Source organism: Megascapheus bottae, chromosome 8 (assembly GCF_031878675.1).
Source record: "Megascapheus bottae isolate mThoBot1 chromosome 8, mThoBot2.hap1, whole genome shotgun sequence".
Classification (NCBI taxonomy): Eukaryota; Metazoa; Chordata; class Mammalia; order Rodentia; family Geomyidae; genus Megascapheus; species Megascapheus bottae.
In genome coordinates, this window is record NC_143516.1 from 4,734,004 (window position 1) to 4,753,128 (window position 19,125).

The following is a 19,125-nucleotide window of genomic DNA, read 5'->3' on the forward strand; positions in this document are numbered from 1 at the left end:
TTCATTTACTCTCATCCTGTATGACCTTATATACCTAGGTTTTGTGCTACTGTAATCCTCTGCTAGGAGAGTCTTAGATGTGTACTACTTATTACAAATAGGGAAACCATTGAGCCTATGTTCCTTTGAGTCTGGCTTACTTCACTTAATTTGATTTTTTCCAAGTCTTTCCATTTCCTTACAAATGGGGCGATGTCGTTCTTTCTGACAGCAGCATAGAATTCCATTGTGTACAAATACCACATCTTGTTGATCCATTCATCAACTGAGGGACATTTGGGTTGGTTCCATGTCTTTGCTATGGTAAATAGTGCTGCAATGAACATCATTGTGCTAATGGATTTAGTATGTCCTTGTTTCTGGGTGTTTGTGTAAATGCCAAGGAATGGGATTGCTGGGTCATAGTGGAGCTCTATGTCTAGTCTTTTGAGGAACTGCCATACTGCTTTCCATAATGGTTGAATGAGTTTGCACTCCCACCAACAGTGTGTTATGTGCTTTCTGTCTGCTGTTTCTTCCCCTCCATCTCTCCCCTGCTCCTCTTCCTCCCCCCATCAGTCCCAACTGTCTCACCTTGGAGATGAAATCCAAGGACTTTAGCATGCGTGGCAAACTCTCGAGCACTAACCTAATCCCAGCCCTCAGCGTACATCTTTAATGAGAGCTCTTTAGGAAAGTACACAAAACCCAGGGTTGGAAATGAGCCAAGAGGTAAGCATAGCTCTCTGCTCCAGTGCTTCCTGTGACCCGGGGTCTCTCAGGCTTCTTTGTGGAAGACACTGCCGGTAGGGGAAGGGAAGCCATCCTCGAACACTGCTTCACTCTGGTGGCCTGCTCTCCACTCCACCTTGACAGTTAGTAAGGATTTAATGCAAGTTCCCGGGAGCACCGGAGAGACGATGATGACCCGGGAGTCAAGTCCAGGCTGAGTCCCGGGTCCAGCTCGTGGGAAGAAATGCCTCATCCTCCAGTCAACAAGTCAGAAGGGATAGCTCCGGCTCTTTAAAGGAATTTAAAGCTCTTTAAAGCTGTGGTGGCTGTTCCTGTAATCCTGGCTTCTCAGGAAACGGAGCCCTGAGCAGCGAGATGCCAAGCCAGTCTGAGCAGGAAGGTTAGATGAGACTCTTCTCTCCAATTAACCACCATAAAAGCTGGAAATAGAGCTGTGGCTCAAGTGACTGAGTAAAAAAGCCAAGGGACAACACCGAAGCTCTGAAGTTCAAGCTCCAGTACCAGCACCAAAATAAATTAATTAAAATAAAATAATGAAGTCGCTTGGCTATTCCCATGTCTGTCAATGTGGGGAATGGAGTAATACTTTAATACCTGGTAATACCTGAACGCCTGGTAACTCCTCACCTGCCCCTGGGAGGGAGCCAGGGACCCTCAGCTATCTTCAGCTGTCCGAGGTGCACCACGGCCAATTTCAAGACATTTTCTTATGTCCACACCTAAGTAGTAGGAAGAGAGGACCTTCCTTTTGCTTCTCCCAGTCACTGGCCTTTTGCTCTCCCTAGCTTCATTGGTCCAGGTTCAAAATTAGTTCATTAGAGCTAGAATGTCATAAACGTTCCTGCTCAAGCTAGCTTTGAGCCTCAGTCTTCAGATCTAAGCCTCCCGTGTATCTAGGAATATAGGTGTGAGCTACCGGTGCCCAGCTTGAAGTCTGTGGGCTATGGCTGACACCAACGGCATCTGTGGTAATTGTCGAACATTGTCAACCCTGAGGCTACCTGCCCTGGCATCCCGGAGCCTCATCTCCCAAGGGACGTTTGGATGTATTTTACTGCGCACTCGCCATTATTTATATTTTAAATCAGGCTTCTTTTGTGTGCCAGCATCGTTTCTCGGCCGTTGTGGGGCTATCCCTCAGGGCCCTGGGTGCTGCTGTCCCTGAGCCTGTTTGCGCTCAAAGCCAGCACTCTACCACTGGAGCCACAGCACCACTTCTGGTTTTGGAGTAGTCAGTTGGAGGTGAGTATCTTGCAGGGCCTTTTCTGCCTGGCCTGGCTTTCAATCACAGTCCTCAGATCTCGGCCTCCTGAGTTGCTAGGATTACACGCGTGAGCCACCACCCGCAGCCAGCTGCCAGGAGCTTTTCTGGTTATTTCCAATCCTTATAGCAAACCCACAAGTAGACTCCCCATTTTTCCTCACAGTAAGTGGAGATCAGAGGAGGCCAATGGCCTGCTCAGAGACGCCACGGTTTTCAGTTTACCCTTTTCTATAAACCAGAATCAGATTCTCTTATCCTATGTCAGAGGGAAGCACATCTGTGTCATGGTTCTGGATCAAGGTCACAGGTTGAGTCCTTTCTACATTGTTTCCTGGGTCTCGAAACCTCTGTTTCCTCTTTGGTAAGATGGGCCCCATGAGAGAATGCCTGGAGGACAAGCCATACCCAATAAAGGATCACAATTGCTGTGTTGCAGAGACCTTTGTCACTGCTGTTTTATCTCAGTCTTTAGTGAAAAGAACAGCTAATCAGTGTGAGTGTCACCCTGTGAATATGGAGTTGTGTGTCTGTGTTCTATGGATGCCTTTTGTTTTTAATTGTTATTATAAAGGTGATTCCAGAGGGGTTAGAGTTACATAAGTCAGGGAAAGAGTACACTTCTTTATAGACAATGTTACCTCTTCCCTCTCTTTCTCTCTCTTCCCAGGTTTTCCCCTCCTCTCCCCACCCATAAGTTGTACAGTTCACAGCAGTGCCTGCTCACCCTTTGTCTCTCCACTTCTGTGACTCTATTATTCTCCCAAAGACATATAAATGAACAGACAAAACAAAGGAGAAACACAAAAACAGCAGCAACAACAACAACAACAACAAAAAAAAAAAAAAAAAAAAAAAAAAACCTGGTCTTCACTTCCTGGAGTTCATTTCAATAAGTCTTATTTTATGTGATCAGATGCACACAGGCATTGTTGTTCTTGTGTGTGAGTGCCTAGAGACCTGAATAATTTATATCAATGCTTTTATTTAACGTATTTGCTTTAATGTTTCATTTAAATGTCTATGGTTTAGGAATGGCATTTCAAGTAGGCAACAGTAGATACAGCTTTTGGATTTAAGCAGAAATGTAAGAATATGCCTCTGTTTCTATTTGAAGGTGGCATTGTGCCTCATAAATAAGATCAGCCATGGAATGCTCGTGGGTCAGGAGTTAGGGCTGAGGTGTTGGCATGGTTTAGGAGCTCACAGTGGTGTGCACGTTCTAGAAGCAAACACCACGTGGGAGGCCACAGAAAGAGGCATTGTTGTTCACACCTCAGTTTTATTCAGAAACACCTGTGAGAGAAAATGCTCCTCTCCCTACACTTGTTGGTTATTTTATTTCCAGAAAACACAGCTTGTTACTTTAGCCCAGGTAATTGCCTGAGCTTCCTGTTGGATTTGTGATAAATGAACAGTGACACCTACCGGTAGAGATGGATATTTTTTTCTTTTTCTTTTTCCGTATTTCCTTCTCTCTCTCTTCAAAGAGAAGCCACTCAAAATAATGCAGAATGTTTTGGAATCAGGGATCAAAAGGTCAACACAGAGTTTACAAAGAAAAATCAAACCATATACAGGAAGATACATGCAGACAAAATGCCTATCTGGCATAAAGATTGCTCTTTTCTCCTCTGAAATTTTCTGTTTTTCTTTTCCCTCCCTACCAAGATCAGCTTGTGGGAGCTGTTCCAAGGGATTCAGTTCAAGAGCTAAGTGGAAATGTTTGGCTTCAATCATCTGGTTTGGAGGGGGGAGGTTCTACTTTGATGAAACAGATCAGCAGAGACTGCTGCAAACATACTATTTGTCTAACCATTTACATATTAATATTTCCAAAAATAAATGCCCTCCTTCTGGATCTGCAGCTTTATGATTTACAGATTTTATTGCTATATCAGTAGCCTCTCAGGCTGGCATTGTCAGATTGACACACACCACCCAGGATGGTTCAGTCAGAATCTGCCAGGCACAATAGTTACTCCACTGACCATGTGAGTCTCCCTGAGACCTTCTACGGGTGACCTTGAAGTCAGCCAGGCCTGGTTCCAGCCCCATGAGGGAGCAGGCTGGGGAGGCAGCTGTAGTCCACACCATTCCTGGCATCCCAGGTGGGTCACTGAGGCTGGCCAGGCGCAGCCCCAGGGCCTTACAGACAGCAAGAGGAGGGGCCCTGTCTGTGCTCGCTGTACTGTCTGTCCCATCCCATATCCTGGATGCAGTGCTAAAAGCTCAGCAGGGGCAAGCAAGCATGAGTCAATGACACCCAGGATCCCGGCACATGACAATTACTTAACCTGCGTTTCTCTTTTGAATGTGACTCATAGCATCCATGACCATGACAGGAAACAGAACCGCCCCCCTCCTCCAGCCCAGGCCCTGGTGAGGAGCAAATGTGAACCACGTTTCCCTTCCTCTTTTTAGGGCACAGATCCTTCTCTCGGTGTCATGTGGGAATGTAAATGTAAAGTGTTTAATTCAGAAATTAAATCAATTGACGTGTAGCAGTGAAGTCGTTAGCAGAGTTACGCAGACCACCACGAACCAGTCACTTCTGGGAAACTGAAGTCTGTAATCCTATCCACTGCATGGAACACAGAGCGCTTGCCCAGACAGGGCAAGGCCCTGAGTTCAAGTCCTAGTACCACCACCAAAAACAAAAAGAAAAATTGTCATCAAAAACTGTGATCCCAGCCCAGAGGTAGCTGGGCCAAGAGCAGAGCCTCAAGGGACCGGCCAGAAGGCAGTGCTGAGGGGGTGGGCTTCTCCTGACTGAGATGGGGCTGGAGGGCAATGCTAAGGGGCATCCAAAAGCCCCCTCTGGCTGCTGTCTGGGACAAAGGTCTGTATGATGGCCTAAGAGGACCTTGTCATGGACCTCAAGGAAGCAGAATGTCCAGAAAGAGTCCACAAGGGAGAAAGAGGGGCCACCTGCTGCTGGGGTTGTGAGTGTCCTTGTGTCACTCTTTAGCCCTAGCTACTTGGGAGGCTAAGATAGAGAGGATCACAGTTTGAAGCCAGCCCAAACTAAAAAGTTCACCAGATTCCCTTCTCAAGCCAGAGCTGGTCACTCAAACTGGGTGAGATTGAGGAAAAATCCCTGAGCCTCTGACTCTGTGGAAGGACGCCAGACATGGGGACTCCTGCCTGTGGTCCCAGTGATGCCCAGAACCCTAACAGGGGCAGGAAAGCAAGACCTTATCCCAGAAGAATAGGTGAAAACCAGGGCTGGAGGCATGGCTGCCAGCTCTGCTAGGGTGGGAGAAGAGCAATCTTCACCTGCCTTGCTCCTTTTCAAAATGAGCTTAATTTCCTGTGAATGATAAGAGAGTTAGTATTTAAAACGGAAAGCCATTAATTTCTAGCCCGTGCTTAATTCAGTCTTTGGCAACTAAAGACTCTCGGGTTCGCTCTGCTGAGCCCGCTCCGCCGAGGCCCGGCCCCTAGCGGAAGAGAGTAATTTCCCTTTCATGCCTGTGGAGCCTTGAGCTTCCTCAGGAAAAGACTGCCGTCTTCCATTTGGGGGGGAAGGGAAAAAAATCATATCGACACTCTGAAGTATTGAGAACACAGCTTAACAGAAGGATAAAACTGAAATTGCTTCACTTGCTCTTCTTTTAAAATAAATGACTGAAAAGCTACAAGTTAATAACTCATTATAGAGCGAGTCTCCTAAATACGAGTTTTAAACTGTGCTTCAGTCATTGGGGGGGGGGGTAAGCTCTCTCACTTCTGGGAAGGACTGGACCACCATCCTCTTACCTAGGGTCTCCTGCATAGCTGGGATTACAGGAACATACCACCAAACCCCCAACTGGCCTCCCATCTCTGCCTCCTGAGAAACCAGGAGTACAGACATCAGCTGCCATGCCAAGTCCTGCATAAGAATTTTATTTGTTTGTTTGTTTGCCAGTCCTGGGGCTTGAACTCAGGGCACTGTCCTTGGGCTTTCTCAAGGCTAGTACTCTACCACTTGAGCCATAGCACCACTTCTGGCTTTTTCTCTGTGTGGGGTACCAAGGAATCCAAGCCATGCTAGGCAAGCACTCTACCACCAGGCCACATTCCTAGCCCAAGATTTTTGTTTTTGAATAAGGAAAAGTTTATTTGAAAGTGAAAGAAAAGCCATAAAAAATTAGTAGAAAACATTGTAGCAACGTAAGATTTTAATACTCAGTTATCTGCATCTGGTAGGAGAGAATGTTTCATGGATGTTCTGTACTTTAAAAGGCGGAGACAGAGCTGCAGGTGGCAGCCAAGGACTCTGTTGTACACGAAACCCCCGTGTGCTTGGGCCTTGGCACCTGCAGCCTAGCTGGGATTCCAGGACGAGTGTGGGGTGCCCCGGAAACAGACTGGCTGCCTCTTCTGCCACACAGAACCCCGGCTACCTCAGTCCAGAAGAGCCCAGCCACTAGCGAAGGGGGCACACTTCCAACATCTGGGAAGCTGATGCTGGGAAGAACTGCCCTCGGTAGCTTAGCCACTGGCTCCTGAAAGCCATTTGCAGCAAAGGAAGAGATTGTGAAGACTAAAGTTCCTTTCCTTTTTCTTTTTCACCTTCCCCTTATCCCATGAATCGAGGCCGGAACCACTTTCACTTTCTGCTGTCTGCTCATTCTGTCTGTCTAGCCGCCACTCCGAGGCTTCTTCACTGAGCCTCTTCTCCCTCGTCCACCACATCTATCCAACTCTTAACACAGCAGGGAAGCGAGGACCCACGGGGACACACGAGCCCCCAGCTGCCATGCCTCCCCCTCCTCCTCAAGGCTTTGCTTTTAATTAAAAATTACATCTTTGAATTAACTTCCTCAGAGCTGGGGGAAGGCCCGGCGTCTTACTTGTCTGGCATTATCCTGGTTCTCAGGAATGGCGAAACCACCTGAGAAGCCAGCCAGATGCCAGGTGACCCCGACATATGGCACCAGCAGCTCTGCTCCGGGCCTCCTCTCTGCACCCTCATCTCTAAGGATTCTCAGTCCACCCTGGTACCCACCCTCCACATCACAAACCCACCTGCTCCCCGCACTGTCTCCCTCCCTGGCTTCCATCCGCAGGGCTATGCCTGGCTTCGATGGTGGGTCATTCGCCTGTGGTCCTGTGTAGGTGACCTGCTGTGAGGTCCCCCCCTTTTCTAGATGACAGGTAAATTTTACATTTGTTTGTAATGTAGGAAGCAAAGCCCTCACATGGAATGCGCAGAAGACAGAACTTTCCAGACTATGCCATGGAGGCCATCATCCACAAAGTGGAAAGGGCACCGCGCTCCTGCCCAGCCTGTTCCCCACTGGCCCTGTTGGTGTTCCTTCTGTGTTTGGAAAGGACGGTGTTGTTTCCAAAGGAGCCCAATTCCCTGCCAGAATGTACTTGGTCCATAAGACCTAAGAGCACAGCAGCAAGCCAGGTGAAACTCTATCCTAGATCCCTGCAATTGACTCCTGTCTCCATACTTAGTAAGCATGTGTGGAATGAATAAATGAATGTGTGAACAAGCAAAGGAACGAATGAATGAGTGATTGAATGAAGGCAAGTCCATGAATGAATGAATGAGCTCCTAAAAGCACGCTGGCCTCATGCAGGCTGCAGCTGTATTGATCACTCAGCCATGCCTGTCGCCATGGCACCCAGCCTCTCCAGAATAGCGTCTCCTGGCCTCATCAGCAAAACAGAGGAAATAAATCTTGCCTCACAATGAAACCAGAGCTTACAAGTGTCCTGGAAAAAATTGCCTGGCTTTATATTATCGCTTACAGTACTAACTTATTGATCTGTACTATAAAGTCGGTTAAGGGGAGGCGGCGGCCACATCTGCCTCTCCTCTGCTAGGGCAGAGAGCGCCAGGAGACCCTGGCTGAGTGTGGAGTCTGTGAACACCTCTCCTAAAGATGAGGAGCTGTGGTGCTTTGTTTCAGGGAATCTCCCATCTTTCTGCTTAGGAAACAATGCTGCACTGAGGGTCCCAGCGGGCCAGATCCCGACTGTGCAGACTTGAAAGCTCAGCCTGGCATCTAGCTTGCAGCTGACCTGGGCAACCCCAGGCTTGCTGACAGGCTAAGTGCAGCTGCTCACAGGCTGGGGAAAAGAAAACCCAAAGCACAGGCTGTGAGCTCTGCACCACAGCCCCTGCTGCATCTTCCCAGCCCTGGAAGCCATTCCATAACCCCAACCATTCCCTAGTTCTCAATATGAGCCTATCAGGCCACAGCCACCCTACCCTGCCTACCCTCCTCTTCACACTCCTGTGCGTGCCCTGCGTCCACCCTGACTCGTGCCATCTGCAAGCCCCTTGTCTACAGGGCCAAGGCTGAAATCTTCCCTGCCCTCCCCTCCAAGGCCAACAGACACCCCCAGGCTGCTGACCCAGCAAGGCCAGCGCTGGCCCTGAGCCTGGACCTATGAACTTGTCCATCTTGCACACAAGCTAGAAAGATCCCTGGTGTCTGGCACAGCACTCCTCATTCACGATACATCTAAGACGGAATTTAAGCCCCCTGTGACAAACACTCACCACAACAGTTTTGAATGTTGCTCCAACTGGGTCTTGAACTTGAGGCCTGACCACTCACTGTCCCTTAGCTTTTTCTGCTCAAGGTTAGCACTCTACTTCTAGCTTTGTGGTAGTTAATTGGAGATAAGAGTTTCATAGACTTTGCTACCCAAACTGACTTCCAACCACCATCCTCAGATCTCAGCCTCCTGAGTGGCTGGGATTGCAGGCGTGAGCCACCAGTAATTCTGCTTTTTAGATGAAAAGCAGCACAGGGTAAGCTTTATGAGAATGGATCTGCTACTCGGTTTTATCCAGTAGAACCATCCACTGATCTGAGACCCTCCAAGAGCCCTGGTAGTGAAAGAAAGGCAGGCAGCTAGAGAGGTGAATTCCCCCTGCTGGAGCAGAGGAGGGAGTGGGCAGGAGAACGGGATTCCATGGTCTCAAATGGGGTTTTACACTTTTACCCCATGGATTGTCTGTCACTGAGCATTATACCAAGCCACCACCAGCCTCTCATGAGCCCATCGAAGCTCTTGGCAGCTTAGGAACATCCACATCAAGCAAGTATGCCACTCCCCTTTGAACTGCAGCGCTTCTGTGTGCCAGCCCTTACCAGGCTCCCTTTAAAAAATCCACAGCGAGGACGAGGCCTCCCTGCTAGGGTTTACCTGTCGGCGTCAGCGCCCCGTGTTTGCGCATCCCATTTCTTTCCGGGACACCGTGTGCTCTTACAAGTGGCATATACTGCTATACAGAGCTCCTAACGTGTATTTAATAAAGCATCAACAAGTGTTGTGTACAACACTTTGGGATTCCTTTTTAACATCCTTCCACCAAGTGACAGGTCAAGGGTCCCGCCTGCATTTCCTCTAAACAAACGCAAAGCACCCTTTTCCTCTTCAGGGTTCTGGGCATTCACGGTGCCCCACGCCCACCACTGCCGACCCTCAGTGCTCAGTGCTCAGTGCTCAGTGCTCAGGTCCCATCACCCTCGGGCCTTCTGGGCCTCGAGGGCCTCTGACACCCACTCGTTCCTAACACTTCTGTTCAGTGAAGACCCTGGGGATTTGTATGAAATGAGGAGTAAGAGTGACTAACCTGACACAATCCAAGTTATTTGCCAAGCTCAGGAACTATGAAAGCTAAAGTAAAATTAGCTGTCCAAGACTATGCCTTCATTTCCTGCATGCAAAGCAGGACGTGTTTCCTTCTTTCCTCTGTTTTTCCTACTTTAACACAATTATACTCAGATAGATCCCTGTTAAATTAAATTTAAAAAAAATAAACAGAGAAACTGGCTGAATGTAAGGCCATTGACACACTATGGAACTATCTAGATTGTTGTCACACCTACTCCATGTTTAACAGAAATTTGTCCAGAGAAAGTGTTTTGCTGGTTTCTCCACCCTCACAAACATCTTTATATTTCTCCACTGCCATGTTTACAGATGACCACTAATGAGGCTGTTCCATTACTTGAGTAATTTGTCATACAAAACGGTGGTGATTAGCCTAGCCTAAGCTTTACAACATTTCTGATCCTTCTAGGGAAAAAGTACTGCTGGAAAGGTCAAAATGTGTACATATTTTTAAGGCTTTGCATGCAAAATATTTCTTCCCCTATAATAAGCAGCTTTTACATATTTTAACATTTTGAGACCAACATGATGTTTTAAATGGATATAGATTTTACAATGGTCAAATTTTGTTCTTTCTTTTGTCAGGCTTTTAGTAAATAAAATATACGTTTGCCATTAATGCCATCATAAGAATTAAAGCATCACTGCCCCATAAATTATCTCCCAGAAAGCAATTGTGGACAGATGGTCCAGGAAGTACACATGGCTTTCCTGCTTTCCCAGGCCCTGTCCTCCTCCTGTTTGCCAACTGGCAGGCAATAGTTTTATTGCTTGTTCATCAAAGTCAGCAAATTTCTATTGTCATGATTCACTAATAATCACCATCAGTATGGTTCTTAGAAATCATAATCATTTTAGTATGACTTCCTTTGTTTTCCTTTGTATTATTTCCTTTGTGATGATTCGCCATGCAAAAAAATGGTAGAATCATATTGATTAGAAAAACATGAAATATTGAATATTGTACACTCAGTATAGAGAATTACATATAAATATAAAGTTAAAATTAAACGTTAATTATATTTCTCTAAAGCTGTGTCTAATTAAATATATGAAGTAAACACAAACCCCTGGTCAACCAATGCACTCAGTGTCTCCTTCAGTTCTGTCCCCATCGCTGCCACACAGCTCTGTTGACAGCAGAATTCGCTGTGTGGGACACCATTCCAGAGGCACAAAACCCAGGTTGTGGCTGAGTTGTTGAGTGTGGCCTGGTATACAGCACAGAGAGACGGGCAACAAGTCATTCTTCTGTTTGGGGAGCTTGCTACCGTCAGTGAACAACCAGAAGGGGAGAATCCATATTGTCCAAGCAGCCTGGAAATGGCTGGGGTAAAGGGAGTATAGGAACTCTTTTCACTCACCAGACCCTGTCTGAAAAACAAAGTGAGCAAATAGGGTAGGGATATGCACAAGTGAATCCCTGAATTCAATCCCCAGTAAAAAAGGCATGAGGGAAGGAAGGGAAGGAGAGAGGGAGGGAGGGAGGGAGGGAGGGAGGGAGGGAGGGAGGGAGGGAGGGAGGGAGGGAAACTGCCCTGTCTATCATTGTGTACTGCTTAAAAGCTTCCACTTCGGTCTGGTAGCTTCACTCTTGTTAAGGAAAAGAGGTGCTGCTTTGGGATAAGAAAGGATTTGTAAAATGTAAGATTTTGTCTTAGACATACCCTAGACTATTGAAGAACTAGCAGAGGGCGTGGGCATATTTTGAGATTACTTGTGCACTGTTAAGCCGATTTCAAAACTCACTTTCTGTGAATGCATTATGCCATATTCAAACTAGCCAATCACAAGCAGATTGTGAACTGGCGCTCAACCAATCTGAGCAGAGGGGTGGGCCTCTCTCCCTAGATTAAATACCTGAGCAGACTGCCTACTCTGTGCTTGCTTGCCAGATTTCTGGCAGGTGATGCACCCTTCTGTGCAGAAGTAAGTTTTGCCTTGCTGAGAAAATTCATTTTTGTGTTGATTGTTGTGACTCCAATGGTTCTTTGTGGGAATATTTATAACAAAATGAAGAAGGAAGGAAGGATGGAAGGAAGGAAGGAAGGAAGGAAGGAAGGAAGGAAGGAAGGAAGGGAGATATAAGGCATTGCCCTCAAACTGTTGTCACTGATATTATAAAACTTAGAACTCAGTTCAAAAGGATAAGATAAGAAGTTCCTATCAAGTCACAGTGATGTAAGCATTAAAAAGAGCCGACACTTCTCTGCCAAGGAGAAATTTAGCAGTAACCCATGTATATTTTGAGTAAGTAAAATAGCTGACAAGCCAGCACAAGCTTCTATAAATTTTACAACTGCAACTCATGCAGCAGTGGAGCTACAGGTCCACAGCAGGGGTGGAAGTTTCCGAAGTTCCCAGGGTAACGGGGTTATCATCCCACTAGCCACTGCAGCCCCTGGCAGCTGTGTTTCCTCCCATAGCAAATACGGGCCAAACCCACAACAAATCTGTGCTTATTGTAGATTCTCGACACTTACTTGTAGTTCCCTTCAGCAAAGAAAATCATGTTGCCCAAAATTAATAGCATTAATCTCTACTTTTTTAAAAAACCCATTATTCACATCACTACATAAGTAGGGCTGGGTGTAAATGCGTGCCTTATTCTTCTCGGGGACTTTTGTCACTGCTTCCTACAGTGCCTACAGGTTGTTCTTGGCCCATAAGAAAATACAACACTGTGAGGTGTATGAGAAATGAATTTGTGTTTGAGTTGAAGTCATAGAGCTATGGGAAATGGTAAGAAGCGATGTTATCGCTCAGTCAATGCACCTGCCTTTGGTGCATATGTCAGAACATCCCAAGAAAAGTAGAATTAGTAAAATTTCTTTCTCCATGTGTGTAAGTACTAAAGCTTGAACTCAGGACCCAGCATTCTTGCTTAGCTTTTTCACTCAAGGATGGCATTCGACCACTTGGGCCAGGACTTCACTTCTAGCTTTTTGGTGATTAATTGAAGATAAGAGTCTCACAGACCTTTCTGCCTGGCCTGGATTTGAACTGTGATCCTCAGATCTCAGCCTGCTGAGCAGGACTGCAAGTGTGAGCCACCGGTGCCTGGCTGCAGTCCGGTTTTGTTTTGTCTTTTTCAAGACTTTGTACTTTCTGATGGAATTTCACCCCAGTATTTACAACTGTGTGCTCTTTTCGGGTCTTTAGATTTGGAAGATGGTGTCAGGTTCTCTGGAGCAAATAAAGGAAGGCATACCGCTAGAAGCACCATTTTGTGAGTTAGCTGAACAAGCATCTGCGTCCTCCTGCTGAATCTTATTTGCCCTTCAGGACCCCAGCTGTCCCAGTCCACTGAGGACAGGCCATTCTCCCCTTGTGGCTGTGACGTCACCTATTTGGGTGTCCGTGTCCCCCTCTCCCTCCTTCTGTCCTAGCCTTAGAAAGCACCTCACAGGGGCTGGGCTGGCATAACACCAGTGAGCCCCGAGAGCCTGGAGGGGGCAGGGATGATGGAAACGGTGGCTGGCAGGGAGAGGCAGGAGGCGCCATGCCCACACCAGGGCTCAAAGTGATCTTCTAAATCACAACTCCATTTCAGTTAGCAGACAAGGTAAGGCGGTCAGCATAGCTTTGGGTCAAGGACAGGACAACCTTGAAGAGATGGGGAGCCACCCCAACTCTACACTGCGAGCAAGACGGAGCCTCACAGAGGGATGAGCACTTCCAAATCTCTCCTTGGGACAGTCGGGACAGTCATGGGGCCTCTCCATGGACCATTTGCTCATGGAGGTTTGAGTCTGTGTCGCATCTTAAATCACTGTCCATCAGGTCCCATTTGTAATTGCCATGACCCAAGGCACTGGACCATTAAAAAAAAAGAAAGAAAAACAGCATAGGATGTCAACCTCTTACTAACAATGCCAGAAGGGAAAGAGGGAGCCAGTCCACTTTCCAGATAATCAATAGCGATCCCTCTAAGAACCATACCTCACTAGTCAGTGCCCCAAGCCAAGGGGTGGGGAGATACCTGACAGCGAGCACGGGGTCCTCACGGCTCCCTGATACCTGGCTTCGTGAATGTGCTGTGTTCCCAACCAGAAAGCTATTAGCAAATAGGCAGCGGATGCATTTTACCCTCACCTGCATCCACTCGTCTCTGCAGCTGCAAATGGCTAGGGTCTTGCCCTGTAGCTGTCACTTAATTAGCTAGCTTTCTACTTCCTTAGCAAAGCAATAAAACTGGGAGGGGGTGGGAAACAAACTTAGCAGTAGTGGCAAGACTTTCGTCTGGTAAGTCTAGGTTTTATTTTATAATGTAGTGAGATGCCCGCAGCTGTGAGTGTGCCTGGGTGATAACAGGGGGATTTTTTCAGGTCACTGAAGGCACTTGGCTTCTCCTTCTTGCAACCCCAGGCAAGCGTTATCTTGTGCAAACAGGCGTCCAGCAGATGAGTCTTAGAGCCTGGATGGGCCGCTGGCTGCCGGAGTCTCTGCTGAATGGCTCCCTGCCTGTTTCTGACTTTCCCTATTGTCTGATGCCGGGATCCAGATGCCTATCAGGAGAGGATAAGGTGGGAAAGACTCCCCACATTATGAAGCTGCCCAGCTGTGACTTTCCTGGGACCCACCTCCAGAACACAGGCACAGGAGCATGCACTGCCCCAGCCCTGGAAGATCCTGTCAGGGCTCTCCCCTCCCCTTCCCGGAGCTGGAATACCGGTAACTGCTGCTGTCCAACAGAGGTGCTGGGACAGAGAACCCTGAAATCAGGAGAACCCTCCAGCATCCAAAGCACTCAGGGGAGCTACAGGGAGCCGATAGGGAAGTTATTGAGAGGAGTTCCTGCCTCTCGTCCCTGTGTGGCTCACTTGAGTGGAAAAACCAGAACCAAAGCTCTAACTTTTCCAGTGAATCTCTAGCGCGAAACCATTGCTGTCGGTGCCATGAGCCATGGAAGGGCTCCGTGTGTTCCCGCTCTCGTCATTGCACATCCTCAGAGCAGCTACTCTTCAAGACCTGAGTTGTTGGCTCAGCAGCCGCCAGGCGCACACGCGTTCTGAGTGTGTGCCTGATGCCGGTCCAAGCGAGATGTGTCATTTTAATGTACTGTCAACTGTGCACCAGATTTCAAAAGTTTGGTAGAAGTAAGCCAAGCATGGTGGGCTGCACTGAGTTACTTTCTCAGAGGAGGAGGCAGGAAAACCAGCAGTTCAAAGCTAGCCTGGGCAGAGATACTGAGGCTCTACCTCAGAAACCAATTCAAGTGCCTAACATGCTTGAGGCCCTGGGTTCAATCCTTGATACACACCTCCCCCCAAAAAGAAAAATAACTCAGTAATAATTTCCATGTTGATGATGTATGGAAATGGTGCTTGAAGTATATTAGTTAATTCAGCATTAAAACTAACTGTGCCTGCTTTTTATTCATCAATGTAGCCACTAGAGCCTTTTTTTTGCCAGTCTTGGGGCTTGAACTCAGGCCTGGGCACTGTCCTTGGGCTTTCTCAAGGCTAGAGCTCTACCGCTTGAGCCACAGCACCATTTCTGCCTTTTTGCTCCGTATGTGGTACCAAGGAATTGAACCCAGGTCTTCGTGCATGCTAGGCAAGCACTCTACCACTAGGCCAAACTCCCAGCCCCGAGCCTTTTTTTTTTTTTTTTGGTCAGTAATGGGGCTTGAACTCAAGGCCTCAATGCTATCCCTGAGGTTCTTTGCTCAAGGCCACACTCAACCACTTTGAGCCACAGAACCACTTTCCATTTTCTTGGAGGTTAATAAGAGTCTCACAGTTCTGCCCAAGCTGGCTTTGAACTACGATCTTCAGATCTCATCTTCCCAGGTAGTTAGTTTTTTTTTTCTCCAGTCCTGGGGCTTGAACTCAGGTCCTAAGCACTGCCCTTGGGCTTTCTCAAGGCTGTATATGTGGTACCGAGGAACTGAACCTGGGTCTTTGTGCATACTAGGAAAGTATTCTACTACTAGGCCCCTGAGTAATTAGGTTTATAGTTATGAGCTTCCTAGAACTTTTAGAAGGATTTCTATTTCAGGTACACAACATCATTCTAGACTTTTTTCTCTTACCCAAATCAGAAAGACCAAAGCAGCATAAAATACAGCATCTACTACACTAATGACAGATCCAGCTGGGTTTGATAGTAATACATTCTCAGAACTCCAGGAGCTATACCCTAGCGGGAAGCTACCGCTCCCTGCATCAATACCAGGCCCCTTACAGGCAGGGGTGAGTTACCTACCATGCTCTCCACATTCCTGCGAGACAGAAGTGAATTTTAAAAAATCCTGCCAGTTAGAAGAAGAGATTCATAAATATTGTTTCACATGTCTCCTAGGCTGGGCTTGAACACTCAATCCTCCTTTCTCTGCTTCCTAAGTCTTGTGATTAGAGGTATGGGCTCCCCTATTCATTGAATAGATATTTTCCATCAACTGTTGATGAACTAAACTCTCCAAAGTTAAGAGTCTTTAAATGTGTGCTGATAAAGCTCTCACTCCCAAGCATGTTTGGGCCCCATTCCAAAGCTGGCCCTGCCCAGACTGCCAGAGAGCCAGGCCCAGGTGTTCTGAGGGAAGATGGAGACTCCGTCTGTGCCAGTGAGCGCATGGCTACCCACAGACACTTGGGAAAAATCAGACCCAAATTGCCATATGGCTTGGATTTCACATTTTTACTGGCATAGTGTAATCATTTTTACGGAGTCGCGTGCCTTGCTGCAGATTGGAAATGGTAAGGTCACAAGGATTAGAGACCAGTTAAAAATTATAGAAGACATATGCTGTGCATTTGACTAATGAATGGCCATATTCAAACATGTTCGCTAATTAATGGAGATATCTGAATGAGCCTGCTAATGAATGGCAATATTTGAAAGTGCTATTGAATGTGATACTCTGACCAGTGCTCCATTTCTGGAAGGAGCCAACTGCTCCAGCAGGCCTGAGAAATGCCGACTGGAAAGCAGCCTGGAGAAGGAAGATGTCTGAGGAAATTCTCAGAGACACCAAGGTTGTCCAAGAAGTTTGTATAGCTGAACCCTAATTAAGTGAAAATCAGCTTCAGATCCTTATAAGCATCTCAGCCTGTGAACAGATTCTACTTGAACCAGTCACAAAGCCTGCAAAAGGGCTGGTAAACTCAGAAGAAGCAAGCGAGAAAGGGGGTGTGAATAGACCACTGCCAGCCTCTGGGCCTGCCCAGTCCCCGGAGCCCCGGTGCACTGCTGCCATGGGGCAGCTAGGTGGTTCTGGGAGTAATTCTGCCAGGTGACAGCTCGGGACACCACACAGCTGCGGGGCCTGATGGCAGCCCCTCCCCCACATCCTCTTCCTCATTCTTACCTGGACCTCCAGTGGGTTGACAGTCCACCAAAGGCGTCCTCGGCAAGCAGGACAAATAGGACAGTCTAGGAGGCGACCATTTGTACATTGCCCAGACTGAGAAAGGACAGCGTGGACAGTTGAGGAACTGACGATTGAAAACACAGTGCGCAGGGAAGAGGAGGGACACTGCCAGGTCACAGGCATGCTCAGAATGTCACACACACACACACACACACACACACACACACACACACACACACACACACACACACACACCCGCCCGGGCTACTGCGCTTCTGGAAATGCACTGCAGATGGAGAAGGACATCCCCGCAGTTTTGTTTCTACTGGCATGTTCCAGACAAAGTCCTCAGGTCCCCCTGGTGTGGGGCCAGTTTAGTGAACCCAGCTCGCCAGGGCGGGAATGCCCTCGAGAAGCCATGGCACCCAGCCGGCTGGGGAGATGCAGAAAAAGCAGGTCCAACGTGTTGAGCACCACAAATGATATTTTGTACTAGTTTGGCTTCACATTGTGTGTGTGTGTGTGTGTGTGTGTGTGTGTGTGTGTGTGTGTGTGTGTGCTTGAATACATAGAATATTTCTGTACAGTGGCCAGGAGTTTGGCCTGGTGGTAGAGTGCTGGCCCAGCATGCACGAAGACTGGGGTTTGATTCTTCAGTACCACACACATAGAAAAAGCCAGAAGTGGTGCTATGGCTCAAGTGGTAGAGCTCTAGTCATGAGAAAGCCCAAGGACAGTGCTCAGGCCTAGAGTTCAAGCCCCAGGACTGGCAAAATATATATATATATATATGTATATATATACACATACATATACATATATATATATATATTTGCAACAAGAAGCACACAAGTAAGTGACAGTCATTTTTCTCTGGGAAAGTTTGTAGCTGACTAAGAAAGAAATGAGAAAGCTTTTATACCATATGCTTTTTGTACCTCTCAAATCTGTGCTTTTTGTATGTGTGTATGCCATTCAGAAAAAAATATATAAACAATTTTTAAAGCCCAAGACTATGAAAATTATGTCTCAGTAAAGCAGTTAGCAAAAAGGAAAAATATACAGCCAATCTTTCAGTTTCAAAAGCATAGCTATGTGGAGGTGAGAAGTCGCCCAATGTGAGCCCATCGCTGCATCTGGATCATCCAATTCCCAGCAGAGCTCTCGGCACTGGGAGCGGCTCTCTCGTGTCTCCCTGAGGCCGGGCTGCCCGTGGGTTCTGTGGGAGGCAGGAGGAGTGGGGCTGATTCCTTCCTTGTGAAGCCCTGGGCTCTGAGCCACGGGGCAACAGATAACGAAGGCTGCACACCTGAGGCGCTGGCTAGGCCCGCCCAGGTACCTGACCAGGTCAGGGAAAGAATGGTCAGAGGCCCTTCGACATCTCCCAGGAATAGAACGCAAATGGAGGGAAGCCAGGGCCTTCTCAAGGCGCCAAATCTAAAATCAGCATTGTTGTGTGTGGAAGGCGATGGATGCCTCCATGCCATGTGGGAAACTGAGAGCATTCCTTAGCTGTCCGTGGATCATTAGTATGGACTCTGAGAAATACAAAGAAAGGTGTCCAGGCAGGCAGGAAGACAGATAGACACATAGACAGATTCCCAGCCTTTGAATTTGGGGATATTCTCCAAATTAGCCTTTTGGGCATTGCACTTTATAAAATATTGTCCTGGTCTGTTTATGTTTAGAACTTAGCATCATTTACATTTGCTTCCCACCCGAAGATTCTGTGATTCTAAGAGATTGTATAATTGAAAGAAAATATAATTTCACTCTCTTCTCGAAGTCGTCCTTTAGTGCACTATTATTTAATGCCATTTCTGCTCTGTTTTGCACACTTGGGGAGGCCTCGTCCAGCATCTAACCCCTGCTGACACTATTTTTAACCCACCTAGGCTGTGCTCACAGGCCTCTGCTGCCCCCTTCAGGACAGCCACACACAAAAAGAACAGTGCTTTTTCTGTCCCCAAAGAAGAACAAATAATGTGCAGCCCGCTTTTGATGCCTCCCTTGGCTATAGCAAGGGGTCCTAAGATGGTGTTTGATTTCCCTCCCGTGCTTTTTAACACTGAGCTTCAGAGCTACAGGAGAAAAATAAGTGGCACGTAACACAGACTGCTTTTATAACCTATACAATCACGACAGAAAACAAGCACAAAGAAATGGAGGCTTTCACAAAAAGATC

At 47.3% G+C, this 19,125-nt stretch overlaps 1 protein-coding gene across 1 annotated transcript in view; it reads left to right on the top strand.

Moving 5' to 3' along the window:
* Positions 1 to 19,125, top strand: part of Prkn (parkin RBR E3 ubiquitin protein ligase) — a 912,456-nt gene that overhangs the window by 877,406 nt on the left and 15,925 nt on the right. The window contains 1 exon segment of the mRNA XM_090337856.1: positions 11,704 to 11,733. Within this exon segment, the coding sequence (XP_090193982.1) occupies positions 11,704 to 11,733 (30 nt within the window).